The sequence below is a fragment of the Sinocyclocheilus grahami genome, unplaced genomic scaffold (genome assembly GCF_001515645.1).
Source record: "Sinocyclocheilus grahami isolate Dianchi unplaced genomic scaffold, SAMN03320097.WGS_v1.1 scaffold202.1, whole genome shotgun sequence".
NCBI classification, from domain to species: Eukaryota; Metazoa; Chordata; class Actinopteri; order Cypriniformes; family Cyprinidae; genus Sinocyclocheilus; species Sinocyclocheilus grahami.
The window spans coordinates 1251234-1273765 of record NW_015505381.1 but is presented as its reverse complement, the minus strand read 5'-3'; the positions used below and the strand labels follow the sequence as shown (position 1 = coordinate 1273765).

The 22532-nt window shown below is 35.0% G+C and overlaps 1 protein-coding gene across 2 annotated transcripts in view; it reads right to left on the bottom strand.

Moving 5' to 3' along the window:
- Positions 1–22532, bottom strand: part of LOC107595422 (ubiquinol-cytochrome-c reductase complex assembly factor 1) — a 25332-nt gene extending 2800 nt beyond the window's left edge. Inside the window, exons 1-8 of one of the 2 annotated variants that reach the window (XM_016285825.1) lie at positions 22316–22532; positions 20788–20898; positions 18558–18665; positions 16791–16863; positions 16390–16447; positions 14941–15049; positions 4109–4186; positions 3876–3989 (exon numbers count right to left, since the gene is read on the bottom strand). In XM_016285825.1, coding sequence (XP_016141311.1) covers positions 3876–3989; positions 4109–4186; positions 14941–15049; positions 16390–16447; positions 16791–16863; positions 18558–18665; positions 20788–20898; positions 22316–22390 — 726 coding nt within the window. In that variant the 5' untranslated portion in view covers positions 22391–22532. Of the gene's footprint in view, positions 1–3875; positions 3990–4108; positions 4187–14940; positions 15050–16389; positions 16448–16790; positions 16864–18557; positions 18666–19876; positions 19984–20787; positions 20899–22315 lie in introns of those variants that run through there. The other variant, XM_016285826.1, reaches the window with a different exon arrangement.

The following is a 22532-nucleotide window of genomic DNA, read 5'->3' as shown; positions in this document are numbered from 1 at the left end:
AAAACAGAAAGTCAAACACACACGATGATGTCAGAGCTAGCGGGTGTTTGTCGAGAGCAATTAGCGTTGAATAACGATGCAGTCAAGCACCGGCGCACATATGCGAGCGCACCGTGTGACTTCATCAGGAGAGGCCGCTGTTGCCATGGCGACGGTGTCCCTCTCTGCGCTGTGTCATCAGTCGCTGCCATGCTTCATGTGCTGCACCTGTGACTGTTTTCTTTTCTTTTCACCTTCTCACTCGCTCCAGCTCTCCTTCTGCTCCTCACTCCATCCTGAGTTAAGCAGGCCCCTGACACTCGGGGGCCGACGGATGACGCTTATTTGTTGTTTTTCTTTCTTTTCTCCGAATGCCTGCAGGCACCAGCATAACGCACTCCTCTCGCAAACGCTCTCGTTCGTAATAAATTCCTGCCCGCACCTGTAATGAGCTCATGGCCTCGGCAGTGATGGAGAACTATCGTTGTGTGCTTTGTCGAAAGATGAGAGCGCTTGATGGGGGCTTTTGATGGACTTTGTTCCAGATACTCATACACTGATAGACAAAGGCATTGGGAAAAGGTCACAAAGTAAACCCTAAAGGCTGACATTGTAATATACAGTAGAAAACATGAAACTGTTTAATACTTTTTGACTTTTGAACAAAGAAAGAAGTCTGAGCTATAGCAGAAAAACAAAGTAAGAGACAACATACGGTCGGCAAGTCATAACAGAATAAACCCAGACCAGGGTCAGGTCTTATTTTGGGATAATGGCCATCAGACTATACAACATCCTGTTTATTACAGGCCAATTCAGCAAATAAATAAATAACTAAAAACAAAGCACTTACCACCAACTATGACAGTAATAGGTTGTTGTATTCATGCACTATGGCAAGCATCACTATGAGAAAACTACTGTGCATTTAATATTAGAATCTATGAATTAAAAATGAAAAATAATTTACAATTTTACAAAAATAGTTTTTAATTTTCACAAAATTAAATAATCCCCAAAATAAAATAAAATAAAACAAGATACATAAAATTATTTGAAAAATAAATAAATGTAAGATAAATAAATGTATGAATAATCTCATTGACAAACAGACAAAATAAAATAAAACGTTTAAATACTGTAATGTGTATATGTATATTTTTAAACAAACCTTGATTAATAAAGGCTGTAAAAAAAAATAGTTGTGCACTGTTAGTTTATGATACCTAATACATTAACAGCATTGAACATTGTAAATTGTTACCCATGAAACATTTGAATCTGAAACACTTTTTCCTAAAACAACCAGAACAGTTAAATCTGCTTTTTTTTTTTTTCCAAGAACTCAAGAACTCAAGACTTGGTGGAAAAGCCTATTGTTAGCAAAATTACTGACACACATTGGCGTGGCAGATCAACAGTTCCTGTTTGTGTTTACATTCGTCTCACGCCACTCTGGCCAGAGGGTGAGGTGTGCGCTGGAGGAATCTCTCAGAGATTCACGCCAATGAGTGAGCTTGTCTACGAATGTGACACAGAATCAGAAAAACTGCAGAAATTTCACAAACGCCTGAATTACAAAAGGATTCGGAACTAGTAATTGCTAGGATGTGTGGGTGTGACAGAATGTGGGTGACAGAAGTTGGGCGGCGCAATTGGGTATAAAAAAATCATGGCAATTTTTTTTTGGACAAATGATATGCAATTTGATATATATTCACACACTACATACACTACCTTTCAAAGGTTTGGGATAGGTAAGAGTTTTTAATGTTTTTGAAAGTGTCTTTTACGTTCACTAAAACTGCATTTATCTGACCAAATTGCAGTAAAAACCGTAATATTGTGAAATATTATTATCATTTCAAATAACTATTTTCTATTTAAATATATTTTAACATTTAATTTATTTCTGTGATAAAAAAACAGAAACTGTTGCTGCTCAAAAAAACATTTCTTATTATTATCAATCACTATTATTGTGCTACTTAATATTTTTATGAAAACCATGATACATTTCTTTCAGTATATACTGTAATGTGTATATGTATATTTTTAAACAAACCTTGATTAATAAAGGCTGTAAAAAAAAATAGTTGTGCACTGTTAGTTTATGATACCTAATACATTAACAGCATTGAACATTGTAAATTGTTACCCATGAAACATTTGAATCTGAAACACTTTTTCCTAAAACAACCAGAACAGTTCAATCTGCTTTTTTTTTTTTTTCCAAGAACTCAAGACTTGGTGGAAAAGCCTATTGTTAGCAAAATTACTGACACACATTGGCGTGGCAGATCAACAGTTCCTGTTTGTGTTTACATTCGTCTCACGCCACTCTGGCCAGAGGGTGAGGTGTGCGCTGGAGGAATCTCTCAGAGATTCACGCCAATGAGTGAGCTTGTCTACGAATGTGACACAGAATCAGAAAAACTGCAGAAATTTCACAAACGCCTGAATTACAAAAGGATTCGGAACTAGTAATTGCTAGGATGTGTGGGTGTGACAGAATGTGGGTGACAGAAGTTGGGCGGCGCAATTGGGTATAAAAAAATCATGGCAATTTTTTTTTGGACAAATGATATGCAATTTGATATATATTCACACACTACATACACTACCTTTCAAAGGTTTGGGATAGGTAAGAGTTTTTAATGTTTTTGAAAGTGTCTTTTAAAACTGCATTTATCTGACCAAATTGCAGTAAAAACCGTAATATTGTGAAATATTATTATCATTTCAAATAACTATTTTCTATTTAAATATATTTTAACATTTAATTTATTTCTGTGATAAAAAAACAGAAACTGTTGCTGCTCAAAAAAACATTTCTTATTATTATCAATCACTATTATTGTGCTACTTAATATTTTTATGAAAACCATGATACATTTCTTTCAGTATTCTTTGATGAAGAGAACGTTTAAAAGAACAGCATTTATTTGAAATTGAAATCTTTTGTAATATTAAAAATGTCACTTTGAATCAATTTAATGTGTCCTTACTCAATTAAATTTTCTTAAAAAAATCTTACTGACCCAAACTTTTAATATGTGTGTGTGTGTGTGTGTATATATATATATATATATATATCACTCTCACGTGAACCAAAAGTGGAAGCATTTAAAAATAAAATAAAATAAAAAGTAACTTTGCATTCACATTGCATCTGGAGTCCAAAGCGGACTCAGACAACATTTTTGTCCACTTTTGTAGTAATGGGATCTTAGCACTTTTCATTCACATGTTTACAGTATTTTTTGGAACCCAGTCAATCTAAACATATTATTTTTATTACAATACTATATTCATTATTACTCAAACATAAACTCCCATCCCTTCCTCAGACTTTATAACTGAAATATACCCAAATGAATTAGAAACTAATCTATTCAGAATACAAGAAGACATGAATCTGAATCAGGAAATCTGTACCAACCCTCGGGCATCATTTTAACTCTGCACCAAAAAACATGTTGTGAATGGTAGACCAAAATGGATTGCTCCTACTGACACTTTTCACAATTAAATTGCAGTAGTGATAATCATAATCTTGATTATGTTTTTCATTAATTGTGCAGCTCTAGCATGGATGTTGTTGAGGCTGAAGAGGGGCTCATGAAGGGGTGAAAGGGAAAGCTCTCCACAAAAACACAGTAAATGCTGAACCCAATGAATGTCACATTGTGGGGTGGAGATGGGGGGCGTTTACTTGTTAAACACATTGCCAGTTGATCTGAGTGACGGAGTGGGTGACGTGCAGCACTCCAATGTGTTTATGTGTGTGAGGAAGTCGGAGCTGTATATACACACACACACGTTTCTGTTTGCACAGGAGTAGAGAATTGCCTCTGACCATTCACACACACACGCACACACACACACACACACGCCTGTTTGCGGACGTATTCGACCATCAGCTCGAGCTGTCTGGGGTCTTCACACTGTCTGTTGAACATGTTTCTCCAGAGCGCTGCAGCAAGAACGCAATCGTCTGACAGAATTCCCTAAAACATACAGAAGAGATGCCAAACTTTCTGTTACCTCTTGACAGTTCTTGATTGACAGTTATGATATGCAAAACTAGTACTGATAATAGTCAATAACTTTGGGCTTAACCGCTTACCTCATCATAACCAAAAAGCGCAGCGTAGAATGTCTCCGTCATCACCTTCATGCTCTCCTTTCTTTGAATGGCATCAATCTGTGAAAACGGTAACGAGAAACAATTAATTAAAAAGCAATATTCAGACCACTTCACCATAACTAGTGACAGAAAAAAAAGTGGTCAGGCCAATTAATCATAATTCACAATTTTCTGTGATATTATCGGTATTGGACAATAACCTTGTCGAAAACAAATGTAAATCTGTCAAAAATAATAAAATACAACTCAACTAAAATAAATTAAAAATAAAATAAAATTGAACTTAAAAATAATAATAAAACTAAAAAATACAATTGAACTAAACCAAAAATAAAAAGTAAATTGTATTAGCAGATAATTTTGGACACGGAAAGCAGTTACTGAAAGGTACAATCACATAATATTTAACCTAAAATAAGAAATATAAGTAGAGAATTTTTACTGTGACTTTTGTTTACCTTTTTAAAGCATCAAGGACAAGTGAAAAAAATTAAGTAAAACACAATATTTACACCAGTTTGGACAATTAGTATCCAACTGAAATATTGGTCAGGACAATTCACAACTTACCGATGTTGATATTATGGACACTGGCCAATAATTCTGTTGATGAAGTTAAATAATTCTAATATCAAAAGGAATAAAACTAGATAAATAAAATTAAATAACAAAAAAATTGCCATTAACAGATCATTTTGGACCCTAAAATCAGCCATTGAGAAGTACAATCATACCTTGTGATCATACCAAATGTGAGTGGAGATTCTTCACTGTGACTTTTGTTGGTCATCATTTAGATAATTAAAACACAACAAAATATTCACACCAATTTGCCATAACTAGTGACAGATTGAAAATATAAAATCAAATAAAAATGAGCCATTAACAGATAATTTTGGATCATGAAAAGTACAATAATGTCATACTATGAGAAAGAAAAAAAAAAGAAAAAAAAAGAGATTCTCACACCATGACTTTTGTTTCATTTGTAACGCATCATTTAGATGCTAACAGGTGATGGAGCGATTGAGTCTCTGCCTAATACGGAGGTCACAGTTTTGCATTTAGTCAGAGCTGGAATAGTCCTTGGCATTAAATATCAAACATACGACGATAATGCAACAATGTTAACCCCTGAAAACAAAAGCAGGACTGGATCTGAAGCGAGGGGCCTGCTTCGCTCCATATGAATCTAAACACACATACACACAACGGCCACACACACCAACCCTTGGGAGGTTTTGGGTGGGGAGATTTTCAAAACAAGTGTGTTTACTCTTAAGTCTTGTATGTCGGGTTTTCTGCATGCTTGGAGTGCGTCGGGTCACAGCGTGTGTGTGTCCGTGTGCGCATGGGGCACAAAAGCACCTGTGCATAATTACGCAGACCTGCAAATAATCAATCTCATCTGGCTGTGCTTTAACTCTTCTACCCGCCCCGTCTTCTCTGCACGCTCGCTCTCCTTTGTGTTCCTGCCCACAGCTCGAAACATTCGACGCAAGAATGTGAACGTTCATTCTGAGCAATTCTCTTTTGCTTTACAAATCAATTTACTCAACTGAACAAATATGAGTGAATGATTACAACTACTGGTCACCAAATGAATAAATGAACAAGTCGATTGATTCAATTGATTCTTTAGAACAAATCTGAGTGAACTGTTCAAATATTTATTTAAAAGGACACTCACCAGAACAACTAGAACAACGGTTCAAATATTTACTAAAATACTCAAAAAGACATTCACCAGTCGCCAACTACTGGTCAACAAATGAATTAATGGAAAAGTGAATTCACATTTATTTAAATAATGCTTTATATAATGCAAATTGTTTCAAAGCTGTTTCACAGTAATAAACAGGAAAATTATGCTGCAAAATTCAATTATGAAACAACTTCAATTTTAATTGTTAAGCAGCTCTACAGAAGTGTCTTTGTTCAGCTCAGTTTTGTTCAATGTTGATTCAATTTAGTCAAAATTAGTCAAGTATAAAACAACTTCGATTTTAACTGTTAAAAATCTCTACAGAATGCAATAGTGTCATTGTTCAGCTTAATTGAGCTCAGTGTTGATTCGGTTCAATTACAGTGTCAGTGTTGCAAAGTTAATCAATTATGAAACAAATTCAATTCAGCTATAAGCAGCTCTACAGAAGACAACAGCATTATTATTCAGCTCAATTTAGTTCACTGTTGATTTAATAGTGTCACTCTTCAGTTCTCATCTGATAGTGTCAAATGGCTATTTCTGATTATTAAGAAGTCTTATAAACCCCAAATTAGCAAGCTAAAGCAGTCTTTTGCTGATCAGAATCAAAAGATTCAAATCATGTAAATGAATCAAAATGATAGACTCGATTCCCAATGCCCCAGAATCAGAGAATAGATTATTTTTAGAATAAACTTCCAGCCCTATTTTAGGTTAACCACTGCCATAATGGATCAATGCTTGGGTAAAGATGTTTGTAACCACTACAGTAATGCACAGTAACGTTTTCATACTTCACTATGTTTTTCTTCCCGTCTTGAATTTTTCTCTCCCAGTGTCCACCCTGATCTCCCCTCCCATTCATTCATCTTCGTCCCTTCATCCTCCTTTCCCGTGTTGTGACGCAGGTCGGTAAAACCAGGCTGGGATATTTAATCCCTCACACTAATCAGGCCGAGGGACCAAAAACTTGCTTGAGAAGCAGAATCTCGCTCCTATACTACCAAATTAGTGTCATATCTCACTTCACTGTTATTACTATGGCTTAGAAAATCTCCTGAATCACACACACACGCCCTGACACACTCGTCAGTGTGTGTAGAGGTAAAGTTCAAGGGGGGCTGGTCTAACATGGAACAAATGACAAGTATTTTAGCACAATTAGGCGAAGTAACCTAACCGTAGTGAGGATTGAGTGAGTGGGGGTCCTTCCATTTCCAGCTCTGTAACTGTATCCCGATCCAGCAGGACGGACCTGTTACGGACCTGCCAGACACGCTGATTACACACGATTTTTCACAGCTTAAAAAACAACGCATTCGGGTTGGGCACAAAGGGAAATACCTCCTCACTTCTGACCTGTGAAAACAGACTTCCACATCAGGTCAAAGTGTGCGCACATGTTCCCATCTTCACAGAGCCGGCGTTCCCAGCGAATACAAGCGGTTTATATTCAGGGTTATTCCATTATCACTTCATTATGTAGTAACTTAAAGGGATACTTCAACCAAAATGACAATTCTGTCATTGTTTATTCGCTCTCATGTCATTCCAAACCTGTTTGACTTTCTGTGGAACATAAAAGATGGATTTTTGAAGAACATTGGGGTCCAAACAACATTGGATTCCATTTGCTTTTATTGCATGGACAAAACAAACTCCAAGACATTTTTTAAAACATTTCACAAAAGAAAGTAAGTCATACCAATTTGAAGCAACATTAGGGTGAGTAAATAATAGAATTTTAATTTTTAGCAAACTGTCCCTTTAAGTTACTACATAATGATAATGGAATAACCCTAAATATTAAGAGCAATATGTAATATTACACAAACTTTCCCTGAATTAAAAAAAAAACAACAACAAAAAAACAAACAACAACAAGAAAAATGTTTTTAAAATAAATTAAAATAATAAAATAATTATTCATTCATTTAGAACTTGTATTGCAATAATTTATATATTTTTTTAAACTGAAAACTTTCTTTCCGGCTAAATAAAGTAAGACCATTTTGCCAAATTAGTCAAGGCATTAAGTAGGAAGCAGAATAAATAGTAACTCTTAACAGTAAATCTAAATAGTAAAAAATAAATAGCATCTATAAATATTAATGTTTTATTTGTTTAGGCACAACATCTGTAAATAAGGCACAAATAAAAGATCAAAATAAACAGTCAAGTTATTTGTCTGGCCATACTGATCATGAAATGACTGCACAACGAACACAAAAACAGTCAATCAGAACATATTTGATGTTTAATATGCAGTTATGTGGAGAACGATAATGGACCAATTAGATTTCAAGTGGGTGGAGCTAAACCGGCAAGTCATTGCTGAAAAAGAATCAACAAATAATCAATAAAATTATGCTTAGTTAACACATGTTAACATTTTTTATTTAATTTAACTGTATAACTAAAAATACAAGCAAAAATGTTTTGCCATATTGCTAATGAATGTGTAATGTTAGCAAATGTTCTCTGCAGGAGAACCTACAAGAACGCAAGAGAAAGAAAGACTGTGATGGAAAATGAGGTCATTTTCTACGGTGCCACTCGATGGGTACTGCAGGACTGAGAGGTCAAATGTCTTCGGTCCCGAACGTCCACGACCCCACTCACATCTCATTGAAAATCACATCAAACCAACATACACGCTCCGAAAAACTGAGAGCAACTTAATACACGTGATGGAAGCGAGCCGCTGGGCAAAGTGACAAGTCAAAAGTCAAACGCCTTTTCCATTTCACACACATTACATTTCATTTCATATGATATGTGAATGAGTTCTGATCAGGACAGCTGGACATAATTGATGACTGAACATGTTTATTTAAGCGTGTGTTTATGAGCCAATTGCAGCTATAGGAATATATACATAAACGGGCCAATAGGAGGAAATTATGTCATTTGTGTCAAAAAAATGTCAGTACATTTAAAAAAAAAGAAAATAAAAATAATAATTAAAAAGAAAATAAATACCCATGCACTCCCAGAGCTCATAAGGAGTCTAATATTTAAATCCTGAAAATATTTAATCAAATATTTCAGCAATGTCTTTGTCATTCATAGTTAATAACATTTTGTTAAGAAAAAAAAAAGAGCGTGGTTCTCTCTTTTTCCTGTCAATATCATTATTAATATATTCCTAATAATCTCTAATTTTGTATGTATATGAAATCTAAAGGGTGCTGATGAACAATTAATACATTCCACATGCTCCTTTTTATTTTACCTATAGTATAAATCATTTATGGCATGAACCAGAACAACACGTTTATGGTCTCTACACGGGTACACAGAGTTTTACCAAATAATAATAAATAAAAAAAAAACCTGCATAAGGTGCCATTTTGGTCCATGACATAAAATGAGTTTGACATTCCTAGCTAGGGGGCAACTTTAGGAGCCCAAATTTAATCTGGCCTTAAATTGTAGCCTTATTATTAATACACTCACTGCAATTCCAATGTTAAATTGATAATAAGCTTGTAAAATCTTACTGGCTGAACAGAGCACCTGAAAAATGAGAGGATTATGTTAAAAGTCCTCGTGAGAAAATGGAGATTTTTGATTTATGGGCTCTGGGAGAGAGGGAAAAGTGACATTATGGAAAAAGGCATTGCACAGCGTCTCATAAGAGAGGTGCTGAGTTCATTAAATACACACACACACACACAAATGCGGACATTTAAAGTGTTTTTAAGTGCACTTATTTTACTACAGTGCTCACCGTCTTTCGCTCACACAAGTCTCATTAAAGGGTTAGTTCACCCAAAAATGAAAATCAGGCTGTGTTTTACTCACCCCTGAGGCATCCTAGGTGTATATGACTTTCTTCTGACGAATCCAGTCGGAGTTAGATTAAAAATTGTCCTAGCTATTCCAAGCTCTATCATTGTAGTCAGCGGGTGTTGCAGTGCTTCAGTCCAAAAGAAGTTAAATAAAAAGCGCCTATCCATAAAAAAAGTGTCTCACATGCTCCGGGGGGTGAACAAAGACCTTCTGTAGCGAATCGATGCATTTTTGTAAGAAAAATATCCATATTCAAAACGTAATAATCACTTTAATCTAGCTTGCGCTCACTGCTGTAAACAGAAGCAGTTCCGGGGGAATGACGTATGAGTTCAGTGTTGCGCGTGCGTCACTTCAATGCAGCAGAGAGATCAAAACAAAACAACGGTCATTAATTAGAATTACAAAACGAGGATTTGTAAAGAAGAATGTCAGAGGATTTCGATATAAGCCAAGAGGAGACTGGTTTTCCTTTGCTAAAGTAAGGAAACTTTGCTTCCTTTGATCCTGTTAACAAACGTTGGTTTTCACGAGACTCACCATCGCATGCGCAACACTGACCTCATACGTCATCAACCCGGAACTGCTTCCATGTACAACTGTTGGCGGAAGCTAGTTTAAAGTGATTATTACATTTTGAATATTGATATTTGTCTTACAAAAACGCATTGATTCGCTACAGGAGGCCTTTGTTCATCCCCAGAGCCGTGTGAGACATTTTTTTATGGATGGGCGCTTTTTATTTAACTTCTTTTGGACTGAAGCACTGCAACACCCGCTGACTGCAACGATAGAGCTTGGAATAGCCAGGACAATTTTTAATATAACTCCAACTGGATTCGTCTGAAAGAAGAAAGTCATATACACCTAGGATGGCTCTGGGGTGAGTAAAACACAGCCTAATTTTCAAACTAACCCTTTAAAGCCTCTTGTCAGTGAGATGGGAAGAGAGGTCAATCACATTAAAATGTCTTTTCACACTATACTTAACCAAGGTTGATGTCAATTATCAAACCTAGCACAAGGTAGTATGACACAAAAAGGGACAGTCCACTCAAAATGATAATCCGGTCATCATTTGCTAACCCTCATTTCTACTTTATGGTTATTTCATTGAGCTTTTGCATCTTTCTTGATATTTAAACTTAAGTGCCCTGTGAAAATTCAATGTAATTGTAACGAGAATCCAACCAGCACATCAACAAAAAAATATTTTACTTTTGTGCTCCACAGAAGAATTATAGTCAAACTAGTTTGGAATGACATAAATGATGAAAATGTTCATACTTTAGTGAACTATTGCTTTAAAACAGTGCGTCCTAAACCCCTAACAGTACGCATTTTGGATGTCTTCCTAATCTGACACATCCATTTCAGGTCTTGGAGTTGCTACTAAGGAGCTGATGAGTTGAATCAGGTGTGTTTGATTAGAGAGGCATACAAAATATGCAGTGTACTTCTGGCACACCAGGACCAGGGTTGGGAAACACTGCTTCAAGACAAACAGACTGTACATGCTGACAGTTTCACAGATGGACGAGAAGTAGTTATAAATACAGATGAATGTGCATATTGTGTTTATCATCTTGTCTCGACTGCATATTTACAAAATCAACTTGTTAATTAGTTGCCTGGGCATATAGTCGGATTAATTAGAATTTGAATTTTTTCAATATGATTTCAGAATTTTCATGTTTCCAATGTTTTCAGAGAATCTACAATAGACGGAGCGCACCAGGATAAAGCAGAATGCAGGGGTTTAAAGACACATTTAATACAAGTTACACAAGTTAAGTTTAATGCAAGTTAACTTTAAACAGCATCTTAAAAACACTGTGCTCATGGCAGGACACTACAAAATATACAAATAAACGAACAATGGAAAAAAACAAAATGCACAACACAACAAAGATGTCCGCATGAACATGTTTGGCTTTAGAAACAATTAAAGATCAATTAAAAACTGTGTAAAATTAAGTAGATCGCTGTCAGAAGGATACAAATTAAAGCATCAGCTCTAAAAATATATATTAAAAGTTTAAATAAAGTAGTTGACTAGTCACCAACCTGCAGGTTTAATTACTAACCTCTAAAAATGACTTAAAATAAAATAAAAAAGACAAAACACAAGAGGAAATAAATTTTTTTCTATTGTTATTTTCTAGCTTTCTTCCTAACTCCTTGTTTTATAATAAACCCTGCATTATATGTTGTGAATATTGTTGGCTCTGTGACAATTTGTTCTTGTTTCTTTTTGTAAACTGCTTTGGATAAATTATTAAATGTAAATGCAAACAGTCAAATGCCCATGGCTGCAAACAGTAAATTAATTTTTTTTACAAGGATTTTATTTTGCAAACTATCTAACAGCTAATGAGATCATGAATCACTTCAAAAACGATAAAACACCCCCCAAAATGTCCTGATAACCCTGTTGACCTCACAAATCAAACTCTTCTGACTACTCAGGATTAACTACCAACCCTGGATTAACATTAAATGTGAAAGGCTCAACAAATCCACCATGCATTTTGCCACACCAACAAAACTAAACACACAACATTCTGTTTACCAGGAGCTTTGAGGTTTTCGTTTATCTCTCTCTCAGAGAACAAAGCTTTCTCTATCCTAAGCTAAAGAAAACCAAAGAGCTGTTCCCTCGGATAAATAAACTACTCGACGATTCAAAACTGCTAATACTCTAGCTGACAGTCAAAAGAAATCCGTCAACGCCTGGCTCGCGTCCAGCCTTCGCATGCTCTGGCATATCCATAAGGTTGTGGTGACTGATTAGCCGCCGCTGGTATGATCTGGTTCATGTTAACTAGTTCACGGTGTTATGCAATATAATGCTATATGTTATGTGCTATATATATTTGACATGCACAGATCCAGACCGAGTTGCGCTGGTTCTTTAAAGCAATACTAATTCAGTCCTACTATTAAGATTAAGACGGAAGGTAGAAGAGATGGGGGGATGTCAACAAAGAGAAGTGTGGGGAAAGAGAGATTTCTGTTTTCACAGCTGGGCTGAAGTCTTGTTCCCACCCTTTCTGACAGCAGTTCCCCTAAGGCGCCTTGCGTTGGCTTCCTCTCAAACACACACACACACACACACACACACACACACATATATATATATATATATACGCGCACTCTCTGCGCAGCAGAAGCATGTCATCTTTACTGACCTCGCAGAGATTTAAACACCTTTTGCTACTCCACTGGACAGCGATCAGCTCCAAATGCCTCCACAGTCTGTAGAGCATAGTAATTACATCCTAAAACCTGAGTGTGTATGTGTGTGAGGCAGTATTTTACCATTTTCAACATATCCAAACAACAGACCTGATCATCAGTCATTTCACAAGCTACAACATTTGGCAGACAAACTATCTGTTGCAGAAAGTACTTAGTACTTGATTCATGAGATTGATAGGCTCTGACCTCAAACAGTATTTGAACACGTAAAAATTGTCAGAATGTCAGATATATCAAAACAACTGGCATCTAGAAACGAATGACGCAGGATCTTTTCTCTTCACAAACATTGTTTTCTTTGTCATTTCTTGATGTTTTGTGTTTTGGTGATTTTTAGTGAATGTATGAAGTCAGTTCTCCTCATGTTCACACAAGTGTACTTCATCACTTTGCACAAAGTCCTCATCATTATTTAGTTGGGGCAACAATAGAAATAATCCTTTTTTTAACAGACCATGCAGTATAGGTTTTCACGGGTCCACTTGGATACGAAAACCTCGGGTCTCTGGTCATTTAAAATAAATGTGCTTTTTCCAAATAGACCCAAATTCTTTTCAACTGTCCTGGATGCGTACTTGTGCATTCGTGTTCTTTTGGGAAATGCGCATAGAAAAGGAATAAACGTTTGTAACCTCGCACACAGAAATCCATCTTATAGATATGAGATCCATCAGGAAAAGTCACAGAAGTCTTTCGCCGGAGATGGGGTAAATAGTGTTGCAGACAACACTAGCGAATCCATGATTTCTTAGGCTATCGATTTCATTTTTATCGAGCTGTCATGTTTATTTTTCCAATCCACTGGTCACAACTGAATGCTGAACTTGTATCCATCAGGCAGGTAACAGTAATACTACAGAAGTAAATAATGAAATGAAAGTAATGGAGCAGCGGCCAAATCAGTCAGCAGGATTTACAGTATTATATTCAGGTCCAGTCAGGTTCGAAAATAAATGCCGTCAGTTCCAGTCGGACTCAAGTCTAATTTTATCAGGTCTGTCTCGGGTCGGGTTTTTCTTTAAAAAAAAAATTATTTATGCACGCCGGGTTCGGGTAAGAAGTGATTCGGGTCGATTTGGGTCAGGTACAGATTTTAGGACCCGAGAAGACCTCTACCCTGCAGTTTCTTTCCTGGAATTGTCCTCTACCAAATGGTTGAGAAGTCAGTTTATGGTAAACGCAGGAATGCATTTATAAATACCGAACATGTTCTACAACTACAATAGTACATCATGCTAATTTGAATCTTCATTTTCAACCATATGTCTATTTTTTTATCATGTAAAATGTCTATTTGTGACATATTTAGCTCAGAAAGTGTGCTAATGCACATATCTAATGCATTCACATTCAGAAAGTCTGTGTTTGATATACAGTGGTGGCCAAAATTACTAGAACACTAGTATTTTCACCAGCTAAAAAATAGTTTTAAGTCAGTTATTTCTATCGTTTGCTGTAGTCTGTCCATAGGAAATATCTGTTTACATTTCCAAACATTAATTTTGCAATTAATTTAATTAATTGTAATAATCCAGTGAGATTTTTGTTAGCATAACAGCCAGTGCTCCACACAGAGATCTGATCTGGGGTGCGTTTCCCAAAACCATCATTAGCTAACTATGGTCGTTAGTTCCACTGAATTCTATTAGCAACGACGGAACTCGCGACCATTGTTGCTTTCGGAAAACGCACCCCTGATCATCATCCAGTCTGTCTGGAATGACATGAAGAAACAGAACAAACTGAGAGAGACTCAATCCAGAAGAACTGTGGCAACGTCTCCAAGATGCTTCAAGAGACCTCCCTAATTTTAAATTTTGGGTGAACTAACCCTTTAAGCTCTATTGATAAGATCTTGCTAATTGACACTATGGTTTACTGGTCAAGCAAGCATGGTTATCGGTCAGCGATGATATCAAAATGGCCAAATATCAAGCTGACAGATGATAGACTATCACTATTATGGATTGCAAAACGCAAAAAGCACAAAATACTAATGGCAAGTTGTTTCAAAAGAGGCAGTTGAATCAAAAACACATCTACTCACTCCCATAATCTTGCTCCTCTGCTCCACATCCTCCCACATGGAGTGGACGATGTAACGGCACATGTACTTCCCAGCTCTGCCTTCCTGCCGCATCCGGACCAGACACATCCTGTCAGAGCAGAGTAGAGCAGAGCACTGACTCAACACAGCCTGACAAGCCGAGTGCCTGTGTTACGCTATGCTCTATCAGGATCTGCATAACCAGGAAACTAAAGGACTAGTCTAGGTTAAACAGACAGCATCTGTGGCCTGCTGCTGATTACCATAGAATCTTTTTTTTTTACAATCTGAAGGACAAATCAATGTTTTTTTCACAAACACTGTCACATGGCATTGTTCTCCCTCCATTTTTACATTTGCGAACTACTCCTTTACAAATACTGTAGGAGATAAGAAGGTGCGAGTGTGTGTGTATGCATGAATGAATGACTGGTTGAGTTTTCCCAGACCATGTTTCTCTGCACAAACACAGTTAATCATCATGCAGATGCACGGTTGCACGCACAAACACTATGTGCCTTTAGCTGGAAGTGTACAGAGTGTTGGCACCAAACCGCCACCATTAATCATAAGTCTCATTCTGACGATATCACATATTCACTCATTTTTTCATAAGATCAGCCAATCCTGAACACCTGTGCTTTGGCATAGGTGACTTTGGTGATTAAATTTAAAGATAAATTAAATACTTCAATGACATTTGTAGCAACATCCATATAGAACTCAAAATTTGATTGAAGTATTAATCAAATACTTTATTAAATAATGACATTTGTAGTAATGTCCATACTGAATTTGACATTTTAATTTACATTTTTTAAATAAAGTTTTTGGATTTTTGAAAAAAATGTAGACAAATGTAGAATGACACAAAATTATTCAGAAATATATATATTTTTTAAATGTACAGTTCTAGATCACTATTTAAATAAGCCAAAACAATAGAGAAAGTCCCAAAAAATCTGGATGTGGATACATTTTTAAACAAATGAAGAAATATTTTAAAAATCTACACTACTTCTATGTAACTAATCAACTAAGGAAAGACAATAGAGAATAAACAATCTGCACATAATTATTAATTCTGGCAATCCTGAAAATTAGGAAAATTGCAGAATTTAAAAAAAAAGTCAATTTAATTTTAAAAATTTCCAAAATTACAGAATTCTGGGAAACATAAAAATAAAAAAAATAAAAAATAACCAGAACAAGTGTTTAAAAGCACAAACACCTGTTGAAAAAAGGTCTAAGAGTTGATTTGTTTGCTTTGTTGTCACTAAATTTCAAAGAGTATCATTGCACTCTTCAGAATGAATAGGTCTATTAAAACACCATTTGCAATCCACTTAGAAGATGAATATTAATCAACTCGATGCTTTACATGAATAACCAATACAGGATTTAGAATTTGCATGACACAATGTCGCAAAACTGCATCCAAAAACTCACCAAACGTGGAGCTGTGCCACCAAGAACCAGGAGTTGAGCGTGTCGGGGAGAGAGCACTCTGGGAGAAAGAGAGGGAGTACAGGACATCATAAGAGAGAACGAGAAAACACAACACGTAGCCAAACCAATGCAAACTTGGGCTCCGATTCCAAAACCGCTATTGGGTTTACACCTGTTTTTTCCTCAGCTAAAGAAAACAACATAACACAGCTGTAAAGTGCCATATAAATCTTTCAGGTTCTGCTGAAAAGGTCCCTTTACACTCATTTCAACATTTCGGATAAAGTGAGGGGTGTTTAGGAGTTCTTCAGAAAATTTAAATGAGCATGACATAAGACTCATAAGGCCATAATACGGTCTGAGTGTAAAAAACAAAAAGATTCAGGACCAAAAATACTTACTTTCAAAAAACTCGTCATAGTTGATTCTTTCTACACAGCATGTGTACATGCGCAAGGCAGCTATCTTAATTTTCTGCGAAAGAAGAGAGACATTTGTGACACACATGATCAGAAAGCCACTCAACTCGGTGTGATCAAAAGCAGAAACTGATTCAATTGGCCATGACACGGCAGTGTTCACATTTTCAGTCCGGTCTACCGAGCCAAACATGTGCCCCAAAATGAAGCAGACATGCTGAAGTTTTAGACAGCCGTGTGATGCTGATGACTCTAGCATGGAAGGTCATCTCAGATTTCACAAAGTGTGGCCCCTGCTTTTGAAAACACAAAACAGGTAGCGGCACGAGATGAAGTCATCATTCCAGCACCAAAATGTGACAGTGTCTACTTCAAATTCGAGCTGTTTGAGGGGTGTGGAGGCTTGAAATTCAACCTAAGACGGTGCCAGTAAACTACCAAATTCAATTGTAGATGCAAAAAATCTGGTTGAGGATTTTCAAGACGTTCATATTTCACCCCAAAATTAAAAATAAATAAATACATAAATGGGTCAAAGACATTAAGATGTCCGCATCAAAAGAAATTTACAAAAGTGATTTTATGTCCATAGAAAGCACATTAAATGTAAGTAAAGTGTCTACTTTTAAGGTTTCAAATAAGTTTTTGGAGAATAAAATGTCCAAATTTGGTTGAAATAATGCTGCATTGTCATTCAGTGTAACACAATATTTATGTAAAAATTCAAACAACATGCTTATTCTGACGTGTACATATTAAAATATATAAAAGAGTGAGGGAGCATATTTAAATTTATTGCGTTTTAAATGAGTAAAAAATTCTTACTGACAAATGGGCAAAACTTAGGATAGTGGCAAATTGTAAAAATGTAAAATAACAACTAATTAGTATTTGGGGTGAAAGTAATTAGTCTTTTAATATGTCATAAATTGATTTTTGTTGTAAATATGCCTGACAAGATTGTTACACTGAATGACATTTTAGTGGGTCTCTTCTGTAAATCAGCGAAAAATGTATGATATTTATTTTTTGCAATTAAATTTAACAGAAAATATTTACATTTTTTGGGGGGAAAAACAAGAACAATTTAAAGCAGAATTACACTTATTGTTTTTATGCTTAAACCCTTTTTCGTCTTTGACCCAAATACAAATAAAAATATTTAGCATAAAAATAAGCATATTTTTAGATCTATTATTAAAAAAATTAATTCTATTTTTAAGGACTATTGCAGTTTTCTCCATAGTGACATTTTTATGATAATTAAGCAAAACGCCCAACCAAAATCTCTATAATGCAATGTGTCCGGACATTTTTTGAGTATTTTTATACAAATCATTATTCTCAAAGGTGACTCTCACTATACTCTCATTACTGGAATAAAATAATGCATTTTGCTTTATTATATTAGCCTAGAACTACTTTAAATTTTAAATAACCTCAATATTTCAATTACGGTAAATATCATATTTTTTCCATATTACAGAAATGCAAACCATTTTTGGCAATGCAGTAATGAGAATAATAAGAATTAATAATGAACGTAATTATAAAAATAAAGGCTAAATGCAAAAAAAAGTGTCATAATATTTAAGCAAAAAATTTAAAAAATCACTTGGTTTTGGCATTAAATATAACCCACGTGTCAGTTTTTATGAAAAATTGTGATAAATGGGTGACATCAATATAAAACGGGCTCTATTTAAAAAAATTGTTTCATAACACTAGATTTAGAGGTTGTTTCTTTACCCATTTGTTGTATTTGAGGGGTCCGGTGAAGCCCATGGCTTCAATCAGTTTGGTCAAGGCCCCCACCTCTTCATCTGTAGTCTGTGGGGTCTCTTTAACAGTATGCAGCTTGTAACAGAATATGGAAACATATCTGGCATTAGAGCTATATAAAACACTGGCATAAACACATGGGTGTATACAGACAGTGCATATAAACAATATGTTGGCAAAAGCAGGTTAAAAACTCATTGGAAGGCTAATACAAAACAAAACGCGTTTGAGGAAAAACTAACTCTCTCAGTTACAAGATGCATTTTGAAGGATCTCTAAGGCTTTTGATTTTTAACACTGACAAACGGCCATTAAAATGTCAAATCTTTCAGCTATTCCTGTTTAAGATCAGCATTTTACAATAACTTCCAGCTCAACCTGGGTACACTTTATGGAGTCACTGCAGTGAAAATGTTCCCTCAAGCCACCACTATGGATGCAATAAAACCTTCCCCAATGGATTTCTCACCGGGATTTTATGTTTTACTGCTATGATTAGGAATACTGACTAGCAGAAGTTTAGTAGACTATAATCAGCACTTGCCCTTTGGGGGCGTATAGGGAGGAAATGAGAATATGTTTCTCAACTTCTTTAGACTTTTGGAATTTCAGATTTTTAGTTTTGTAGAAAATATCAACTGTGTCGCTACATAAATTTATTTAAAACTAAAATTAGGCAAGACTTCAGAGTAAGTTTCCATTTGATAATATTAGTTAACTACATTAGTTAACATGAACTAACAATAAAAATACTTCTATAGCATTTATTATTATTATTATCTTAGTTAATTTCAACATTTAAAAATACATTTTTTAAATCAAAAGCTGAACTAAAATTAACCAACAATGAACAGTTGTACTTTTATTAACTAACGTAACAAATACTGTAGCAAATGTATTGCTCATTGTTAATTTTAGCATTAACTAAGGACGTTTTAATAAAGTGTTACCTAATAGTTTTGACTGTGTAAATTTGTTTGACAACATAATTTCCATATTACCGTACTTCCATTTGTGTTTTTGATCTCTTAACCATTATAAAAACACATTCATATTTCACCCTAAAATCAATATAAAAGCATAGCTTTTCTTTGCAGAAAAATTATTCAGTTTTTTTTGTATTATGTCAATTGCCATCAATGTAATGTATCTAGACATATATTTTTTTACTTTTGTGGTAAAAGTAATTTTTATCCATGGTGACTCTATTTGGTGATTCCTTAGAGGCTTCCTCCAGGATTCCTTAGAGACAAATGGAAACCAAGATCAGAAAAAGCATCACACACCTCTCTTGTGCTGCGAAGAGCTCGGTATTGTGAGTGATTGGGGATGCACGCATTCGCTGTTATCCAGCAAGCCACCAAAGCCCTGGACTGACACACATCTTGTTCAATGGCCTGGGAAGAAAATATAAAATCTGAAAACTGCTTTCCAATCTAGTTTGAAAGAAATATAGGGATCTGACTCCTGTTTAGCCCTTAATTGGTATTAATATGACTAATGAACTAACTGACGAAGACAAATAAAAGTATACAAATGTTATAAAAACACAATATTACATACTAGTATATGAATCCAATTTGAAAGAATTATGCACTTGCACAACCGTCATAAATAAGACATATTAAATGCATATATACATATATATATATATATACACACATATATACAGTGTTGGGGAAAGTTACTTTTAAAAGTAATGCATTACAATATTGCGTTACTCCATAAAAAGTAACTAATTACGTTACTTAGTTACTTTTTATGGAAAGTAATGCGTTACGTTACTTTTGCGTTACGTTTTAAATGTGGACAGGGCTTGCTTGTTTTTAAAATAAAAAAAGTTTTTTTTTTTTTGGCAAATATAAAAGCCTTTTCACACCAAAAGTGAAATGAATAAGCCTCAGGCTGAAGGGAAAGTACATTTACGTCCGTACAGTAGAATGCAGAAGAAGACATTTCAACACACTTCAGCAATAAAAAAAGACAATTTGTGCTTATTAGTACGCTTGAACTGGATCATCGAAGGTCAGAAGCAAAGACATTGGTTAATAGAATGGGATTAAATACATATATTTTTTTACTTTTGTGGTAAAAGTAATTTTTATCCATGGTGACTCTATTTGGTGATTCCTTAGAGGCTTCCTCCAGGATTCCTTAGAGACAAATGGAAACCAAGATCAGAAAAAGCATCACACACCTCTCTTGTGCTGCGAAGAGCTCGGTATTGTGAGTGATTGGGGATGCACGCATTCGCTGTTATCCAGCAAGCCACCAAAGCCCTGGACTGACACACATCTTGTTCAATGGCCTGGGAAGAAAATATAAAATCTGAAAACTGCTTTCCAATCTAGTTTGAAAGAAATATAGGGATCTGACTCCTGTTTAGCCCTTAATTGGTATTAATATGACTAATGAACTAACTGACGAAGACAAATAAAAGTATACAAATGTTATAAAAACACAATATTACATACTAGTATATGAATCCAATTTGAAAGAATTATGCACTTGCACAACCGTCATAAATAAGACATATTAAATGCATATATATATATATACACACATATATACAGTGTTGGGGAAAGTTACTTGTAAAAGTAATGCATTACAATATTGCGTTACTCCATAAAAAGTAACTAATTACGTTACTTAGTTACTTTTTATGGAAAGTAATGCGTTACGTTACTTTTGCGTTACGTTTTAAATGTGGACAGGGCTTGCTTGTTTTTAAAATAAAAAAAATTTTTTTTTTTTTGGCAAATATAAAAGCCTTTTCACACCAAAAGTGAAATGAATAAGCCTCAGGCTGAAGGGAAAGTACATTTACGTCCGTACAGTAGAATGCAGAAGAAGACATTTCAACACACTTCAGCAATAAAAAAAGACAATTTGTGCTTATTAGTACGCTTGAACTGGATCATCGAAGGTCAGAAGCAAAGACATTGGTTAATAGAATGGGATTAAATACATAAAGCATATTTGTGTTTTTTAACATTTAATTATTGCAGGTTTGTGTCATATTCTGAGTTTCTTTTTTTCTGTGAGTGAGATGAATTAATGTATATTCATATTTATTTTAGAACTAAAGTAACATCTTCTGATTTCTCTCAACATGGGGACAGGAGAGCTGTCAGTCAATAAATTGGAAAAAAGGTAACTTGCATTACTTATTTGAAAAAGTAACTCAGATATTCTCTTGTAAATTAAAAAGTAATGCCTTACTTTACTAGTTACTTGAAAAAAGTAATCTGATTACGTAACGCGCGTTACTTGTAATGAGTTACCCCCAACACTGTGTGTGTGTGTGTGTATATATATATATATATATAAATATATCTCTCTCTCACACTCACATATATATATCTCTCTCTCTCACTCACACACATATACATATATATATAACACACACATATACATATATATATAACACACACATATACATATATATATAACACACACATATATATATATATATAACACATATATATATATATATATATATATATAATATATATATATATATATAAATAAATGTCACCTGGTGTGGTAGAAGTACAAGTTAGGTAAGACTGTTGTCCATTTACGTTTCAAAATGTAAATAACTCCAAATAACATTACAATGTCCGTCTTAGAACGTAAATGAGAACAAAGTTTTAAAGGACCCAAATATAAAGCCATTAAGTGATGTTATTGCCTTTTTTGATATTTAAGTATCTATAAATTACCTTTCCGAGGACAGCTCTCGATGCTGAAGCGTTCAATAACTGTCTAACGGCGGAATGCAGCGGTCGCCGATACATGATTCCGCTAAAGTTACAATAATGGAGTATTATTGTAACTATAAAGCAGGAATCAGTGGTTGTTACTTTCTAACACGTTTTGTAACTGTTTGTTTTTGTCCCTCCCCCTTTGCAGCAATGTCAAAGAATCTGTCCCGCCCTT